The following is an 18,483-nucleotide window of genomic DNA, read 5'->3' on the forward strand; positions in this document are numbered from 1 at the left end:
CTGAACTAGCTTCATTTATCCTTCTACCACAGTAGAGTAGCTTAAGTACGTATTTGCATGCTTGTACTTCTATGCGTATTTTCCATTTTGCCACTGTACTTCTCAAAATTTAACAACAGCGTTCAACTCTGTTCGAGGTAAGTGGTGGTGATTTTCATGTAAAGTTACAGGAAAGTCATATGAAAAGATGACAAAGTAATGCAAACCAAGAAGTGGTTTCATAAGAGTTTGTTAGAAATTCTAGAGAACCGTAGTCTGATAACAGGCAAGCTGTTAGCGGTCCCTGTCTTACAGACTTGCTTCTCTCTAAATACTCAGAGTAAAGGGAAGTGCTTCTTCATCCCAAAATAATTAGCTTAATGAAAACTTAAAAAAAAAAAACCAAAAAAACAACCCAGTCTTATTGTAAGGGAGCACCCAATATACCACCTTTACTTTGGGACATGTAAATTCCTTCCAAAAGACAAACACTACATATGCCTATTCTGGAATGGTCACAAAGTTGTATGTGCTGTATTATACCCCTTTAAACAGACCAGCTCTCCTCAGTAGCGATTTAAACATCAGTAACTAATTTTAGGTATTATATAAAAGAAAATCTTGGCAGGCATGTGCCATTCATTGTATTTAGTTATTTTATTTTCACTATCCAAACTCAAAAGAAACGCACAGTTAAGTTTCGGGTATCAATACAGAGTTTTCTAAAAAACATCCCTTTCATGTTCTCTTCAATAAACCATGTGTTCAGATGTTTGCAGTCCAACCAGAAGTAGCAGGTGTCTTCTTTTCTTCCCTCCCCTCCCTAAAGGGACTTTTTATACTTTAATATAAAGTATTGTAAACCTCTTACTCAAAAAGCAAAATTCAGAAAAAACTTCTTAGCCAAACACCTTTTCAAAATTGCTGTCTGGCATGGCACAACTTTAAGCAGTTTCTTTTGGTATAGTAATTCTTGTATTTTTCAGTCAGGTTAGGTCTGTGTGAGTATTTAAGGCAGACAATACACAGTTTAGAAATATATTAGCACATATTTGTCATGGTATGGCATTTTCAGTAGACATCAGTTTTTCATGAATCATTGTGCATTTCACATTTCAGAAAGCTTCTTCAGTGTTGAACATCAGCCTTTTTCCATCAGTCTTGTTGTTCTTCTACACTTCTACTTTTGCTCTCAGAACTCTATCCTCCAGGTGCTTGCAATCACACATTCCTGAAAAGCTTGCTTTCTTTACACAAGAGTTACATTTCTTCATACTTCATACAGTAACATCTTTTCCCATACATTTCAAGGCAGTTGGTCAACATCTCAACTAAATGCAACAAACACTCAATTTCTGGAAAAAAATTGAAGTAATTTTTACATATCTTTTTACAGTTATATTCATCCGCACGTTTAGTAACAATTATCTCAACTATGGAAGCTTTTAGTCAATACTAGGACTTGACAAGAATATGGGGTTCTTTTCCTAAAAATTCATTCCTCCTCTGGCTTATTACATGACTGTTGCAAGGTTGTGGAATATATTTAAAAACTAATTTTGAAGCTTAACATATTTATACTGATAAACAACAAACCAGTATTATACTAGACAATGCTTGTTTGCAGAGATTCTATAAGATATATTGTGCACTTACAGAAAAAATCTTTCACTTCAAATATAAGTGCAAAGCAGTAGTTAATATTTTAATTCTACATCGTAGCAGCAGTCATGTATGCATAAACGGGCACTTTTTCTACAAACAAACCCACAGCATTTTGGGTAGCATAGTAATTACACTGAAGTATGGAAAACGCAATGCCAACTGAAGAAAGTTCCTAAAACAAAGAACTGAGTCTGTTAATACAAAGGCTATATAAAAATATGGCATTATACAATGTTACTGTAGATCTGAGAGCTTTTAAAATGCAGTGGTTTTCGTTTCTTTTTTAAAAAGGTTTCTACAGTTGGCAGTAGCAAGTTCAGCAAAACCACTGCATTTACATCCTCAACAGCTTTTTCAGAAAACCATTTGGTCTGCTCCAGGACCTAAACATCGATGCTGCAGATGACCACACACCCCCTGAGAGCCCTAAGCACTACTTGGTCCTATTCACCCAGCTAAGAATACTCATCCCGAATGATCAAGCCCTTTGCACAGACTCGTTACAAAAGATTGTATGTTCCTGACCAACAGCACAAAATTATACTGCAGTGTAAAGATATGGCTTTCTCTAAAAATTATAACGTATTAAAGTAAAAAAAATTCCACAAGACACCTAAAAATTGTCCTTGAGTTCAGCACTATATTTATGCAATCAAATAGACTACGTAATCAGTCATACTGTAGTAGAACAAGAAAAAGACTTTTTATTCACTTGAAAAAATATCAGACTGGAAGAATTCTTCATTGCATTACACAAACTTCCCTGAGATTTTTACATAAATTATGTTTAATCTACTATATATTGGAAACCAGTTAGCTACTGAGTGTCATACACTGCAAATATTACATAATTCCTGCATATGTTACCCAGCTAAAACGCTCTTTCAATGCTTTAAAGCTTTATCTTCTTTTGTTACAAAAAACATGTACACACAACTGAGACTACAAAGACATTTTTTGCACAAAATTTTAAATCTTCAAAGCAATGTATAGAAATGGAGAAAATATGTTAAGTTGAACAAAGTTTAAACTGTAAAATTCTTTGCAGCTTAAAAACTGATTGTGAAATTAGTTTTTAAAATTATCTATGCAAGTGCTTGGTGGCAAGAAAACCAACAAAAATATTATTAAATGCAATGGGCAGAAAGAGGGCTGATGCTGCCCTCCCTATTTAACAATCTCCCGTATTATAAAATCATAATTTTGTATGAATGATTGTGGGAGAGAAACATCATAGTGGTACAAAACATTGCTATACTGGCACTATGTTACACTAACTAAGGATTTTTTAGATTTATTTTATTTTTTAAAGTTGAGGTACTTAAACTTCTGATAAGATGGATGTAGTTAACGACAAATCTTGAGGAGGCCCCACAGTGAAAGTAACTCCTCTGTTTCACTGACTCAACTGCCACAAGTTTAAAAAATGAACACTTCATTTTAAATAGAAATCTGGATGTCAGGTCAGTTTGCCAAGCTGTATATCCCCTTAACTGAACTTCTCTCAGCAGAAGTCCAAGAAGAACAAGCATTGTACTTTGCAAACAATAATGCTTTAGAATAAGTAAAAACAGAACAAAAAAAAGATTACTTGAACTAAAAATAAACAAAATCTGCAACTTTACTGCTTTGACATATGAGATTATCCCCAAGTTTTCTGCCTGGAGGCAAAACCGAAGAGTTGTCTTGTCCATAAATTTGTTAGACTTATTTCAAAAGCTGAATTATACAGCATAAGTAATCTGTTCAGGTAGCTCTGATCTCTTTCCAGTTCTCAGTAACTGGGATCACGTCCTTGCCCCCCACTGAGTGAGGAGCAATTGCACTTGTAATTCCTCCTTCCAACTAGTACTACATTGGGTATTACCACAGAAAGAAATAGGAGGTAACTTGGGCCACTTCATTACAAAATAGACTTGATGTGGTTGTGACTGGCCATATCAGATACCGGGCCATAAGCATTCTTTTTTGTGTACTGGAAGGAAGGTATAAGGCGATCATCTTAACAGCAAAGTGAGGAACTGTGAAATGGAGAGCATTTTCTAGATTTTTAATTCTGCTTTAAAAAGTTCCCAACTTATAGATAAACTTACGACTGCATGAAAATTCCAAAGATGGAAAGAATAAAAGAGCAGCATTTAAAAGCAGTATGTTTAGCTTTTTCATATTCAGAAACAAACTGAAGACACTGCCTTGTATAAAATGGCTTCATTTCTACTTGTTATCACTGTAACTTCAATTATATAAAGGGAATCTAATACTCAACAGAGGAAAAGACGACTAAGAAAAATTGGATAACATATTTGCTTTTTCATTTTAAATTTAAATTTTCACATGGATGAGTAGGTTTTCTGGCTCTCCAAATTAAGAACAATTTGCTCCCTTTCCCTCAAAATACTTACAGTACATCACACAGCCTATTATACCTCTTTGCATATATTGCTGGCTAATAACTGATTCAGACAGGCACATTAAAAGTTTCTGGGTTACATAACCACTTCTATTTTGTTATACAGAGAAGCCATTTCTGCATTAACAACGAAAAAATTATAAAACTGTATTAACAAACACAAGCCCTTGTGCAACACACAAACCAGGGTGCCAAGTCACTATATACTCAGTGTGAAAAGACTTGTAGAAGTCTTTTCTGTGCATCTCCATTTCAACAAGGAAATACACTGTCTTTTCATCTCTTAGTCTCACCACATTTTAAGTCATCTCTTTTTTGCATTGCCAAGTAAGGCAAATAATGGTGTTGTAGACTGACCATATATTAGATTATTTTACTTAGAAAAATAATTTCTCTCCCTATTGAGAATTTCAACATGTTCTCATAGTAACAAATATATCCTGACGAAGAAAACCAGCAGGATTCCTCAGTATGCAGATTGAGATAGGATATTTGCCACACAGATTTTACTTCCAGCAAAGGTTAAGATGCACAAGTGTACATATGTCAATTATACACAGCAGACCAAGTACATTTTGTTCTGCATTCCAACACATCTTCTGAAGGAGGGACAGTTTTCTCATCCACCCATGTTGTCCCTTATATGATCCACCCGCTGAGCAAGATCCCTAAAGGTGGGGCGCTGGATAACGTTATTGTTCCAGCATTCTTTCATGATAGCATAAATCTGGAGAAGAAACAAAGAAAATTGGTAGTAGGTAAACAGATGCTACAAATAGTTAATAGTTATTTTGAACTGGTCCAAAGAACATCCAGCTTAACTTTATGCTTCCAAGCAACAGTGGCACGAACGTGTGCCTAAAGTCTGGCTATACCAATCAGTCTATCTGCTTGATCCCAATGACAGCATGAAGTGAGGATAGCTAGCTCTGCAAAAGCCCTTATTGTAAAAGGAGATTTTATTTTTTTAAAGTTAGTACGAAAATTCATTCAGCTAGTTTTTGAAACTTTTAAGAGACATTATTTTGCTAAGTTTTTATCATCTTGGTTGCTCTTATTTTTTGGAAAGATCAAAAATGTTTAAAATGACAAATGCTTTACAAGTCTGACCAAAAATCAGATTTACAGAGACAGCAATTCTAAATTAAGCTTCCCCTGCAATGTTAACATACACTTCACATTTATATATTAAATTCTTAATTATTCTTCATATGTAACCAGAAATAAGCCAGAAAAGCTACCCTGCAAACCGAACCCACTTCGAGTAGAAGTATATTTAAATGATTTTTGGAAGGAATTTCCATTACAATAGGCATTTGGCAACAGTTTTCTCTTTTCCCAAACATGTACCCGATGCCTGGTCACAAAACAACTTGCCAAGCCCTCCACCTGTACTCTTCTCACTAATTTAAACCACATCATTACTACCAACTTCTCATACTTCCATTCAACAATTTTTTACATGTTGCTTAAGAACAATCTGCACAGCTCCCAGGAAAAAAAGTAGCGTCAGTTCCTTATTCTTCAGCAAATCTGAAACTCCTGCTTTGACCAAGCTGCTTTAGACCCAAGTCTCAAGCAGCTTCTAAGCTACAGACATCTGGAAGATTTAGTATCTGTGATGACTGGCCTTTCAGGGTCAAAACAGGAAGAGCATAGTTTCTGACAAATGAGACACATTTCCATCTTGCTGTGATATCTGAAGAAATGTCAGACATGGAAACCTTTGCATTAGTTTGGATACAGTTTCAGTAAAACAGATTATGTATTATCTTATACATATGACATTCAGGTTATCTACAAAAAGCCAAACCTTTGCAATTCAACAACTGCTGTACTCACATATACAATGCAAGCAAGGTTACTTCAGAGACTTCTCTTTTGATTCTCTATAGACTATTTCTTCCCCTGTGGCTTCCCTGCCCCACCTGTACCATTCTTTTTCTTCTCTGCTATACCACTTGACCCTGATCTCTCCTCTGTCTCCAGTTTTGAATGGATTATTTCTCAACTTACTGCCAAGTGTCCTTGATTTTAAAGCGATGCAACAATTGATCTGAGCTTGAAGTTATACATGTGAAAAAGCATTACTATTTTACTTACATTCCTTCCCTACTGATTCACCTACCCAGCCCTACCGGTTTGACTCAAGCTGAAGTGCACTCTGCTCTGAAGGAGCAGAGAACTAGAAGACTTAGAAGTAGTATGAAAGTATTTCTTAAAACACCTGGAGTATTAGCAAAAACAAAAGAACACTGAATTAATTTGTGTGCTCTGAGGATGGCTTTACATACATATACACTTCAGTACCTACGAAGAACATGAATACAAATCTGAAGGCCCTGAACATACAAAATCCAATTCATATACTTAACTGTGCCTACAGTCTGCAGGTAGCTCTTGGCTGAGAATGCTTAACAGTGAACACTATACATGATAAACGTGGGTATTCCTATGCTTGAGGAGGGAAGAGCAAGAGAAGGAAAATAATCAAGCTAAGGAGTTCTTTAAATCTCGGAATTCAATGTGAAAAACCTTACATAGATATCAGATACTTCTGCTAAATATTACAGACTTCAAAAGAATGCACAGTTCACAGCTTTGAAGAACCACCTCTACATGGGACTTCCATGGAAGAAGTTATATATACTAATGCCACTGTCTTAATAAATTTATATTTTTGAAACAGAAGCCTGAGTGCCCCAGTATGGCAGTCGGTCATAATAGTCCTAGTTCATATATTTAGAAAGACTACATTCTAGGCTCCCGAGGGAATGCAATCTAAAGGATCAGAAAAGAAATGTGATTATACTCATCGTGCAACTGGTAAAATAACAGCACAGCCATTCCGCTTGTATAAATACTTCAGTAAAACAAGCAGAAGAAACACAAGGTTTGCATTTACCAGGTACTCACCCTGACCGAGCACCTTTCAGACTACAGTAATGTATTAATACAATACTTCACCTCATCAGGACATCCATCTGGTCTCGGTAGTCGTCCATTATTCTTCAAAAGCTCTATCAAATGAAATACAATCATCTGTCCTTGTTTATCATTGCCAATCATGCGCATGAATTCCTGAAACATAAGGCCGACTGTCATAAATAACTTTTAAAGGAAAAAAAGATGCTGCAATATTCTTACCAAGGGAAAATTCTTTATAAGAAGAATAAATAATAATAAGAATAAATAGAATAGTATATAACAATGATAAAATTATAAATTACAAGTCCACAGAATATATCATTACATATTTTTTTGTGCGTGTGGATAAAAATAGGATGATACATACACAATTTAAAGCAGTAAGTGAAAAATCTTTTTAAAAAATGTTGATCATCATCTGATGATTAACTACTTTTAAAAGGATAAACCTCACAGCTTATTCTAAAGAGCTCCCTGACACATTAAATCAAGATCTTGATGCTTTGAAAAATCCCAGTCAAACAGAAAACTGATAATATCATACTGATGTATAAAAAAAGGACTAACAGGATTAATCAGCAACTACAGGCCAGAAACTAGCACAATTAAAGCCAGCAAAAATGGCTTAGACAAATCTTGCTATCCAAAAATTAACATAACCCAAAAAGTAAGTTAAAATCTCACTCAGACTGCCAGAGATAAAAAGTAAATGAAGAATTACTATTAACTGAAAATAATTTCTAAGCACAACATAAAGGAATTATTTTTCCTCCAATGATACATAAATTTCTTTAATGATCCTTGTCATGAAAATGTGAAACAACTGTTGGTAGAATGTGCAAATGGCTAAAGTTGGGGAAACAATGTATAATTATAAAGACTGTGACAGTTAAACAGACTGCTTCAGCTAACTGGTAAAATTAATTTTTCTCGATACATATCAATATGATAACCAACCTGATGAAGTGGTGAATGCACATGTAGAGTTGATTTATTCAAAGTATATTCCACCTGAGCCCATGACTTACTCTACCACTTTCCATTTCATAATTCTTCTGAAGAAGAACTCCAGGTGTCTGCAGAGTTTATGGTATTATGCAGGAAGAGCTGCCCCTGCCTTGAGAGTTCTTCCTTGATAGCTTTGTCATTGTATCAACCTACTAAAGAGGTCCACTGAGGTCAATGCAGCTATCTTCCAAGTGCATTTTTGCCTATCATCATTGTTCAGCTTTCAAAACTACATTTGCCAGGACTGAGACACTGGCTAAGGGTGAGGACAGCTCCAGTAAATATATAAGGCTCAACTCTCCTCTGTTATGCCTGCAGATGACTGCTAGGTATAAGTAAGATCATGAATCTCATTTCCAACTGGAGAACTGTTACTCAGTGTACAAGTAGTATTTTCCTCCATCCACTGTGAATTTGTCTTTAAAGGTGTCTGTCAACAGTTGGCAAAAAGCCACTCCCTTTCTTTCTTGAACTTCAAGTACTTACTAACTTGGGTTCTGGTAACATAACAAAATAACTTTAAGTTACCTTATTTAAATCAACTTAATGTTTACATATTTGTTTGGCTCAGCCTTAGATTTGGAATAGCATTAAAAATACATGCCATGTTGCAATTTAACAGTTGCACCTGGGATTACTCTCCATGAAGGACAAGAAAGAACAATCTATAATGAGAGATTTTAAACTTTTTCAAACAGTTTGGAGTTACAGGATGGATAAGATCTGCACAGACTATCAGGTAATTTTCAGATCTCCTTTCCTTTCTATAGCTTGATACTAATTACTTTTTAGCATGTTGCTGCTTCTGATTGGATGCTGCCTCATAAACACTAAGGTATCTCCAGAAAAGGATCAGTAAATATCAACCTATTTAGCTATAGGAACAATCTGTATCTTTTCGAAAATTTAAACAAACAAACAAAAATCCTCTAAGAACGATTAACTATGTACTTACAGCTGGTGGGCTTTTGCTCTTGTCAATATACGTGAAGAGTTCATACAAGACCACACCAAAACTCCACACATCTGAGGCCACAGAAAATTTGCTCTCTGTCAGAGATTCTGGAGCGTACCTGCAACATACGGTAAAAGGAATATTGTTCTGTGTAACGTGATATTTTCTAAGGTATTTCTATGTCTTTATAGAACAGAACTGAAGTATGTATTTTGCATTCTGAATACAGTCTACTAATTTCCATTTCATAATCCTTCAGTCTCCCACAGGCTACACAGAGCATTCTTTTCCTTTCCAAGCTAAGTGCAGCTCGTTGGACCATTACTGTATTTTGGAGTAACTTAGACCTCTTCTGGAAGCTCAATGCCCAAATACAGACATCTACCCGAATATTCAACCCAGCACTTTATCCTTGCTAATTACAGTCTGCGGGATTTAACTCCATTTGGTCAACAGAGGGTCTATCCAACAGATCTCAGCTAGAAGATATGAACCAGTGTTTAGGGAACTGAAAGGTCCAAAACTTTGAAAGCATAATGGGGAATGGGCCCTTTTAGAGGTCTTTTATCTTTGAGTATCTTTCCTGTTGCATACTATTTCTTTTAAATATTTTGGTAATTTTTAGGGTTTTTTTTTTTTTAAAGTATGTTGAAAAGTCCTACATGCTGTTCTGTAAAGTCCGACATCATGCATATGACTTTCACAATGCCGGGTAACTGACTTGGAGTTTGCACTTAAAAATTCCACAATATGCAAAACAATTGGCTGAAACCGCAAAAACTGAAAACATGCCATGATTTCACATACCAAAAGAAGACTTACCAAAATATAGGGCTTTCACCAGGTTCTTTTACTTTGTAGTATTCTTTGTCTTGTGGCAAGACTTTTGTCAATCCAAAATCTCCAATTTTAACTCTGTTCTCATTCTCCACTAAGATATTTCTTGTTGCTAAATCCCGGTGAACATATCTTTTTGTACCCAGATACTCCATGCCCTAGGCGTAAAGTTCACAAACACAATAGGAAGAGAGTTACTTTTACTATGAAGTAGCTGCACTTTCCCTAAAGGGATGAATTAACCTCAAAGTTAAAACCAAACACAGATTGTTACCAAAATCGGTGTGCTTAAACATTTGTCTTCTCTGAGGAGTTACTTTTTCCAAGCATAGGGACTTCCCTTAATTGAAGGGAGATAGACTGAGCACCTGTCAGTGCCAACTGTTTTTTGATTATGTAGCTGGATAGCTGTTACAGCTCCTTTCTGTGGCCAAATGCAGTTTGCCAGTGATAAGACAGAAGGAAAACAAAATTTGGGCTAAGTTACACAATCCAGGGCAGATGAGAAGACTGTCCTATTTACCCATTTCATTTAATCTTTTTTCTTCACTTTGTACATCTGCTTTCCTGATTGCTTTATGAAACTTTATATTATGATTCCTTGAATTTGACAACTATTCTCTGACTGTGTTCCCACCTGTGTGTCTTGTTTCTCTTCTGTATGGACCATTATTCACCAGCACAGTTCTGCTTATTGTTATATTTCCATGGGTTGCTGTAACAAAACACTGGTCTGAACCCATGTCATCTTTTGCTGCGGCTGATCCCTTCTTACCAATGCACATAATTCTTTTTGCTAACAGTGAAATGTGGAAGAAGCCAGTGTGTGTAGTGGCATTACTAAAAAAAGGTCTTGCTTACACAGCAATAAATGGTGGACAGAAGCTGACAGTGCACAATGACAAGGGATACCCGACTCACACATGAAAGGAAACACAAGGCAAGCTGTCAGTTTCAGAGTTTCATAAGAAAGCATCTCACTCCTTCAATGCAACTGAAAAGCAGTAAATTATGCTAAGAGCATCGTTGAACTCAAAAGTTTTGAACATCAACGTTATACTGTTAATGCCAAAAGATTTCTTTCTCTCTTTCTTTATAAGTGAGAAACCTCAGAAGTCGTTTGACGCCAGTCTAACCTTCCTCTCAGACTGTTGTTACCTCCTAGCACCGCTAGGTGGCATCGCTGTTTACCCGCAGCCTATTCCAAAACTGTTCAAAAATGCCCTGTTCTTCGTTACCTGCTTATCCACTGCTATCTTGAAAAACACCAAACCTAGCTTTTTCAAAGTGACACTCCTGGGTTTCTGATACAACCAGTCTATGTAAATGCTATAACTTTTTATTACTACTATATACTGTACTGAAAACAGTCCTAAAGCTTCTCCGATTATAGTAATTTTTCTGTTAGCCAGAAAAACACCTATTCTAAGAGAGATACCTAATTAAAACCATGCAAATTCTAAGTGGAAATCATAATCCTGCGGCACTACTCTAACAATGGAGTTGACTTTAATTATGTGATTTCAAATGTTTCTATCATTACATTTGGGCTCTCCAGCAAGGACACCTGAAGTGCTTTAAGCATTAAGCAATGGAAAAATAAATTTATTCTTAGCCTCTTCTCCTATCAGCCAGTATTAACAAAATGCAGGGCCAAAAGAGCAGAAAAGAACATCCCAAAAATCAGATGCATGAAGAAGTTAACTTCCTTATTTGCCATTCTACTGTCAGCATTCTTTAAAGTTGAATATAGAGAGAGTCTTATTGCTTGCCACCAGACAAGCTGTACTAATGGCACAAGCTGCACCAGAGGACAGCTGCACTAATTTGCATCTACAGAAACATCACCACTAACAAATGCCATCTCTGAAAATGCTGCTTTTCACAGTATGAGATATGCACAAAAAAAATAGCACCTTTAAGTCAGGAACCCTTTCCCAGTATAGTAGTAAGGAACCAAAACACAGCAAGCAAGCAAACATCTTAACCCTCAGGTATGGGCACGCCTTCATTTCTCTCAAACATTTGAGAGAAGAGCAGCAAGACAGAGGGAGAAAGATTTTTGATTTAAAAAAACCCAAAACAACAGAGTGACAGAAATGCACAGCAGAAAGAAGAGATGTGAGATGCTGAAAGAGCAAACATTGCACAAGAAGCAAAAAGAGCTAAAGGAAAGGGGGAAACGTGATCAGCTAAAAGAAGAAGGAAAAGCATTCAGATTCCATTCTCCTAATAGTAGGTACTCACTAAGTTTTTAATTAAGCTGTTTTGAACTAACAGAATGCTGCAGATCAGAGTGAAATCTTAAAGCGATCAATATAACTTCTGTTTTGCAGGTTGTACAGCAACAACAGTGCAAAGCAAGACACATATGCTGTAGTTCTTAGACCTTGCTTCCCTTAGAAGTGAAGAAAAGACACTTCTTTAAGAGCAAGTCCTATATGCGGACTTCCCACATTCTCATAGCGTGTGTACCCACGCTTTGTCACATGAAAGCAGGATGTTTTCCCACTTAAAGTATCTGCAGAAGGCAGATTCTAGCTCCCTTCCTCTTGGTTCGTGCTTGGTACTTAGGAAGCAGTCATTTCATTTGTTATTTTGACTTCTCATCACCATCCTGAAGACCTGTAATATTTTGATGCTTCTTTTATATATGTGTATGTACACACACATATTAAGAACCTTCTTCTTTGTACCTTCTGAATACAGTTCCTTTCCTAAAGTTTCCTGCCATACTTGCCCTGCCTGCAAAGGCCAAAATCCACCTTTCAGTCCTCCTGTCAGATACCTCTGTCTTAGAGAGCAGGGTCCTGAGATATGTTGGCAGGGTCCTGAGATACGTTGCCACTGTTGTTCCTTCAGGCTTTGGATAAAGCTTTGGATAAGGTCTGAAGACTTACATATGCAAGCTTCACAGCTTCTTATGAGAGTGAACAGGGCAGGCACCTTATGATCCTTCAGGTCATAGGCTGAGATGGCCACAGAATAAAACAGGTAAGTGGCTGCAGCCTTTGCATGTTCAAAAATCCCTGTTGCATCTTTATTCTATGAAAGATTCACTGTCACTGTCCCCCTAGGTGGTGCCGAGTGTTAGACTCTTCCAGCTCTTTGCTTGAAGGAAGATTGTTTTCAGTGACTTACCAGCACTGGTAAGTTAACCTCATTGCACATTGCTTGCTCATCAAGGAGTTTTTGCTGGAGACTACCCACCTAGCCTTGCTTCAGTGAAGCACACGAAGGTGAGATCACCTGCTAAAGGTGCATGCAGCATCCTTCCATACATGCCCCAGGTTCAGTAGCTAAAAGGTTTACTGAGTCAGTCCAGTTTCAAGCAGGGAACTATCGAGCTCTATTCACTAGGTGAAAGTCTGAACGCCTGGAGAAGATCTCGGCTCTGGCAGAGACTCTCCTGACTAAATCTTGTCAGGCCCTTTCTGCAGATAAAACCTTTTCTGCTCTGAATGTGGCAGGGCAATATTACCAGACGTAAGAATATCTGTGGGCTACATACCCTGAAGAATACTCATTAATTTTAAGTAACCTACTGTTTCCATGTGTTTGATGTGGGTATTGGGGAAAGGAATTTAAAAATATTTCTGGTACATGCCTTGAGGGGGTGTGTCTTCCCCCCCACCCTTTTCTCGCTTCCGCCTGTCCCCTGCTTTACCCCCCCACCTTTCCCCAAACTACCGAACAGGCAATGAAATCTAAAGTGTCTGTAGCTTCTTGTATCTAAAGCATAACAACAGAATAAAACTAGGGTAGGCATAAGCCCTCTTTCTGAGGAAATGAGATATCACAATAAAGATTAGATGTTTGTCCCCCTTTTCAGAATTTTATGAAGTATATTCAGTACCAACCACTGAGACTAGCAAATAATTTATTACAGCTTTGGGAACTTCTATGGCCTATAGTTCTTCATACAGAAATCATATAGCTTTGCTCTTCCTGTGAAATAAGCTAATACTATTTACAGTTTAAAGTAAATTTCTTAAACATATACATGCTGTTATAGTGGTTTTGTAGCTGAATGTCCAAGTTCTGAAAAATCAGTTACAGTATGTCATGAACAGTTTCCCTGAGTGAGTATATTAACTCCTGCAAAATTTTATTTCAGCTCTCGTTAGGGAGAAAAGAGGTTTTAATTCTTCAGAATGAAATGTAAGCTAAGCAAATGTAAGCTAAATAAACGAAAATAAATGGAGTATATTCTGCCTCAGTCAGCAGATAGGCCAGTCTCAGCATCCTGTATTAAGATACTCAGAAGTTTGTCCAGTTCTTGAGTACATGAATATGTATTGCTGCTTTTTTTAGGGTTATGGGGTGCTACCAGCCCAACTGTATTATATAAGATACACCAAAACAACCAACGATGGTTGTTTTGAGACAAATGAGACAAGACCAAGAGACAAAAATTTGTTGAAAAATATCAATCATCTGAAATTCCCTACCTTGCATATCTGAGACGCATATAGCAAAAGCTTCTTGTGGTCCAGCCTCTCCTTGTGTTTCTGCAGATAATCTCGTAAACTTCCATATGGTAAATATTCCATAATTAATCTTAGATTCCTACGACCTTTTACAACAACAACAAAAAAAACCGCTTAATTTTTCTGCCATTTTCCAATGACAAGTTTTGAAATATAAATATTTACAAATGTCTATGAATAAAAGTAATAGAAAATAATCAATACAAAAAAAATTATTATATGTACATCACTATGTGGTTTTTCATATATTAGTTAACTGTATTTGTTCAGGAAATGCCATTTATTTAAACACAACAATAATGTGGATATGCTTGGTATACAGAGCATCACTGATCAAGATCATTTCATCAATACTTGAGCTACTGTTGCCAACTCAAAGCAGGAAGTGCCACATGTGTAAAGCTGTGTTTATTTAATCCCTCCTCATTGCTGTGATGAAACTCAGAATGACAACTGACATCAACTGGTCAGCAATTTTACCGTCTTTAAAAACTTAGTCTGATTTTGAACCCAAGATTTTTCTTTTTACAATAAGATCCTGGGCAGAACCCATGCCTTCACTCATCAACTTCAACAGCATCAACAATTCACTCAAACACATCCTTTTCTGAAACTTTTTCCTGTCTAGTCTTTTAATGGGTAGGCTGTCCAAGAATTGGCAATATCCACTCTGGGGCATTACATTGAGCTAAAAACAACAGTTACAAAATGGTTCCATCTTCCCACTTAACCCTAAATTCTTTTCTAGGAAAAATTTTATGCTTTAAGATAAAGAAACTGAGCAACTTGTCAAAATGGTAATTTCTCTAAATCAATCAAATTATGCAATGAGCTGACTGAATAAAATGTCCACCTTGTACTGAGAAGTAGTATATGACAGACACTACTTCCTTTGATTTGTACTAAGTCCTGGTAAAGTTAGGACAAGTCAGTGACTTTCATAAACACCTCTTTGAATTTCTCAGTATGCATACTTAGGTGTACACCTGAAGGTGTATTCAATATAGCACATACCTGCGCTGTAGCATACTCCTTTGTATTTAACAATGTTGTCATGCTGCAGGGATTTAAGTATTTCAATTTCTCTTTCAAAGTCCCTAAGGTGCTCTTCTGTGCTATGTTGCAGCTTTTTCACAGCCACCACCTCCCCAGTATTATCCTGCAGTGGGTCATACCGGCACATCTCAACACTGCCAAAATTTCCCTAGATCACAAATCAAAATACTTGAATTAAAAACAAGTCCACATCATTGTCTCTTTCTTAGTGCTTGTTCATACTGCCTCGGTGCTCACTGTATTAGCATTAAGGTGACCGCAATTGATTATTTAAGTGAAATGCCACAAAACCTCCCTGAGAGAAAGAGAGTGCAGGATCACAGGTAACGGTTCTATAAGAATAAGAAACATGTTCTATGAAAGGAAGCAAACAGCATGGGAGGAAACAAGGACAAGGAGAGGGGGTGATGTCCATTCATTTCCCCCCCCCTTCACAAATTTCTATTTGCACTTCCAAACTGTTAGTTGGCACACTCCTTTTCCTGCACTTGAAGAGACCCTTCATTTAGGTTCCTCTTGGCTCTTAATTCTCCTCTGCTTCTTGGTGGTTCTTCCCCCCATTTGTTTCAATGTTCTACCTACCTCCCCTCCTCTGTTTATATTTTCTTTATCTTCCTTATGCAGTCATTACCTACCACTCTGTTCCTCTCCCTATGCTATGCTACCATTTACAGTCAACAACCAACCATCCGCAAATAGAAGTAGTTCTGCTACTTCGCTTTCAGGCTTGTTTTCACTAGTACTTGGAGTCAAAGGAATGTATAGCTATCATGTCAATAAAAAACATAAAACAGCAAGGAAGCATTTTGGAAAAATGGTACTTGGTGAAGATTTGCCAGCTGCACTTGGTCATCTGTCTAGGCATGCTTTCACACAGCCAGGCTGCAATGACTTGCAAAACTAGTAACCAAATGCTGATTTCTAAAGCCTAAAAATAGTTCAAGGCCCACATATATCTCAAAGACACTACTGAATTTAGGGACTGCATATTCAGACTTCTCAAAACATGCATGCACAAAAACCCCTAACGCCACTAGTTCTGTGCAAGACTGCTCTGGAGCATTTTTAAATGAATACCAAGTATTAAAAAAAAAAAAAAGATTATGTCAGATGCAGCTCTGCATTACTGGAAAAGATGTTAGCCTTTAGGTGTGACTGGATTCATTGTAGAGACCAGCTATCTTTCTTCTAGCTAATGATATTGTGAAACTGAAAAAAGATCTAAAAGGAACTGCACATTGTGGTCAAATATGACTGTAACAGAACTTTCAATGTAAATAATATATATGGGGTCATCAGAAGATAACTGAAAAACATGGTTCTTTCCTAGACAATTAGAGAATTTCGAAACATCCTACCTTGCCAAGTTGCTGTAAAAACTTAAGATGTCTTTCTTCAAATTGTGTTGGGTCTCGATCTTCAAAAGCACCAGAAAATCCAAGTGCTCCAATTCTCATATTTGGCAACATATCACTTTCCGTCAATAGCTCATAATCTGAGGGGTAGGAGGAAGAAGGAAAGAGACAAAGGGAACAGGAGGCACAGAGAAGTGAATAGGAGAATGAAGAAACTTACTACAATCATGGCATGTTCTACCTACTTGGCATAACCCAAGCTCAGTAGAATATTAACAACCACCTTAATTTCTATATAGTAATTCGCAGTCAAAGACAAAGATGTATTACAAAAAAGCCAAATGATTTGTCTTGACTCATAGCAAGTCTTGCTTTAATTTCCCAATTTTCTTTTTTGCAGGCCTATTGTACTTGAAGTTTAGCAACTATTGTGCAACAACTCCACTACTGCAGAGAGGAGAAATGTAAACTTCACAAGGGCTTGTGATAACATGCATCTTCCACTTGGAAAAAAGAATATACCTATTTATTTTATTGAGAGAAGAAAGAAAGAGAGTCACAAACATAACATACTTGGTTAAGAGACTAAAATGTTTGGGATAGACATTAATCAAACTAGAAAACTGCTTTGAATGATAATGCTAACTTTTAATGTGTTCTCTTTTAGAACACACTAAAAAGCAGTAACATAGTGTCCTTAGCAACTTAGATTTCCCAGGCTGCTTTGGAGAGTTGTTGTGGGTCAACATACCAAAAAGGAAGGCACCATATGAAAATGAAACAAGAGGAATGAGGGTTCTTTTCATCTAGTGCATTGTTCTTGTATCACAGACTCACCTGGAGTGAACAAACTATTCAAGTCACGTATAATTGCTCTAAATGAAGGCCTGAAATCTGGCTCATAATCCATACAGTTGTTTATAAGGTTTGCTAGTTCTGTCCAGTTGGGGGCAGGAAGCTGGTGCCTATCTTCATAAAACTGTAGTTTCTGGAATTAAATAGATAAAAGCCATTTTAATATACAACCACGAAGAGTTGCAGAAGCCTTAACATTCTCACCAGAGCAGCCAAAAAATACAGCTCTCAACCTAGACTTGTTATCTCACAGAACATATATCTGACCAATTTACATGGAAAGCCAAGGCTGACAATGTCGTAAGACTGGCATAATTTGGAGTAATCAGTTCAGAAATTCCCAGTCAGTTACTGGTGGAAGATAAGAAAACAGAGAAAGATAGTAAGATGGTGTCTCCTTTAGTGGTAATTTCATAAAACCTCAACTGGATGGGTCCAGCAGAAAATTTTATCCACCTGTGAGCTGCCTGAGCTCCTCCAGTTGTAAAAAGCTTCATAAGTATTATGAAAGAAAGTGGATTAGTACAGGAGAGGAGGACAACTTCTGAAATACCTAGATATCTATAAGCTAGGTCTAGGTAGACCTTGGAGCTTATTGTAGTAGCTGATTACAATACCCAAGAAATCAGATCAGGCTTTGTGAGACGGTAACAGTCCATTTATAAAAATAATACTACAAATCTTTTATGTAGTGTAGTAAAGGAAACAATCTTTTTGCTTCCAACTAAGGAAGCAAATACTGCTGCAATGACCATGAAATGGTGGAGTTCAAGATCCTTAGGGCACTGAGGAGTGGGCACAGCAAGCTCACTACCCTGGACTTCAGGAGAGCGGACTTTGGCCTCTTCAGGGATCTGCTTGGTAGAGCGCCATGGGACAAAGCCCCAGAGGGAAGAGGGGCCCAAGATAGCTGGGTAATATTCAAGGATCACCTCCTTCAAGCTC

The 18,483-nt window shown here is 37.0% G+C and overlaps 1 protein-coding gene across 2 annotated transcripts in view; it reads right to left on the reverse strand.

Moving 5' to 3' along the window:
- Positions 1–615: 615 nt before the first annotated feature.
- JAK2 (Janus kinase 2) overlaps positions 616–18,483 on the reverse strand; it is a 63,317-nt gene continuing 45,449 nt past the window's right edge. The window contains exons 18-26 of one of the 2 annotated variants that reach the window (XM_009333554.1): positions 17,521–17,671; positions 16,687–16,823; positions 15,287–15,476; positions 14,234–14,358; positions 9,768–9,940; positions 8,946–9,063; positions 7,022–7,135; positions 4,627–4,781; positions 616–1,334 (exon numbers count right to left, since the gene is read on the reverse strand). In XM_009333554.1, the coding sequence (XP_009331829.1) occupies positions 4,674–4,781; positions 7,022–7,135; positions 8,946–9,063; positions 9,768–9,940; positions 14,234–14,358; positions 15,287–15,476; positions 16,687–16,823; positions 17,521–17,671 (1,116 nt within the window). In that variant the 3' untranslated portion in view covers positions 616–1,334; positions 4,627–4,673. Of the gene's footprint in view, positions 4,782–7,021; positions 7,136–8,945; positions 9,064–9,767; positions 9,941–14,233; positions 14,359–15,286; positions 15,477–16,686; positions 16,824–17,520; positions 17,672–18,483 lie in introns of both variants that reach the window. The other variant, XM_009333553.1, reaches the window with a different exon arrangement.

The sequence above is a fragment of the Pygoscelis adeliae genome, unplaced genomic scaffold (genome assembly GCF_000699105.1).
Source record: "Pygoscelis adeliae isolate BGI_AS28 unplaced genomic scaffold, ASM69910v1 Scaffold501, whole genome shotgun sequence".
NCBI lineage: Eukaryota > Metazoa > Chordata > Aves > Sphenisciformes > Spheniscidae > Pygoscelis > Pygoscelis adeliae.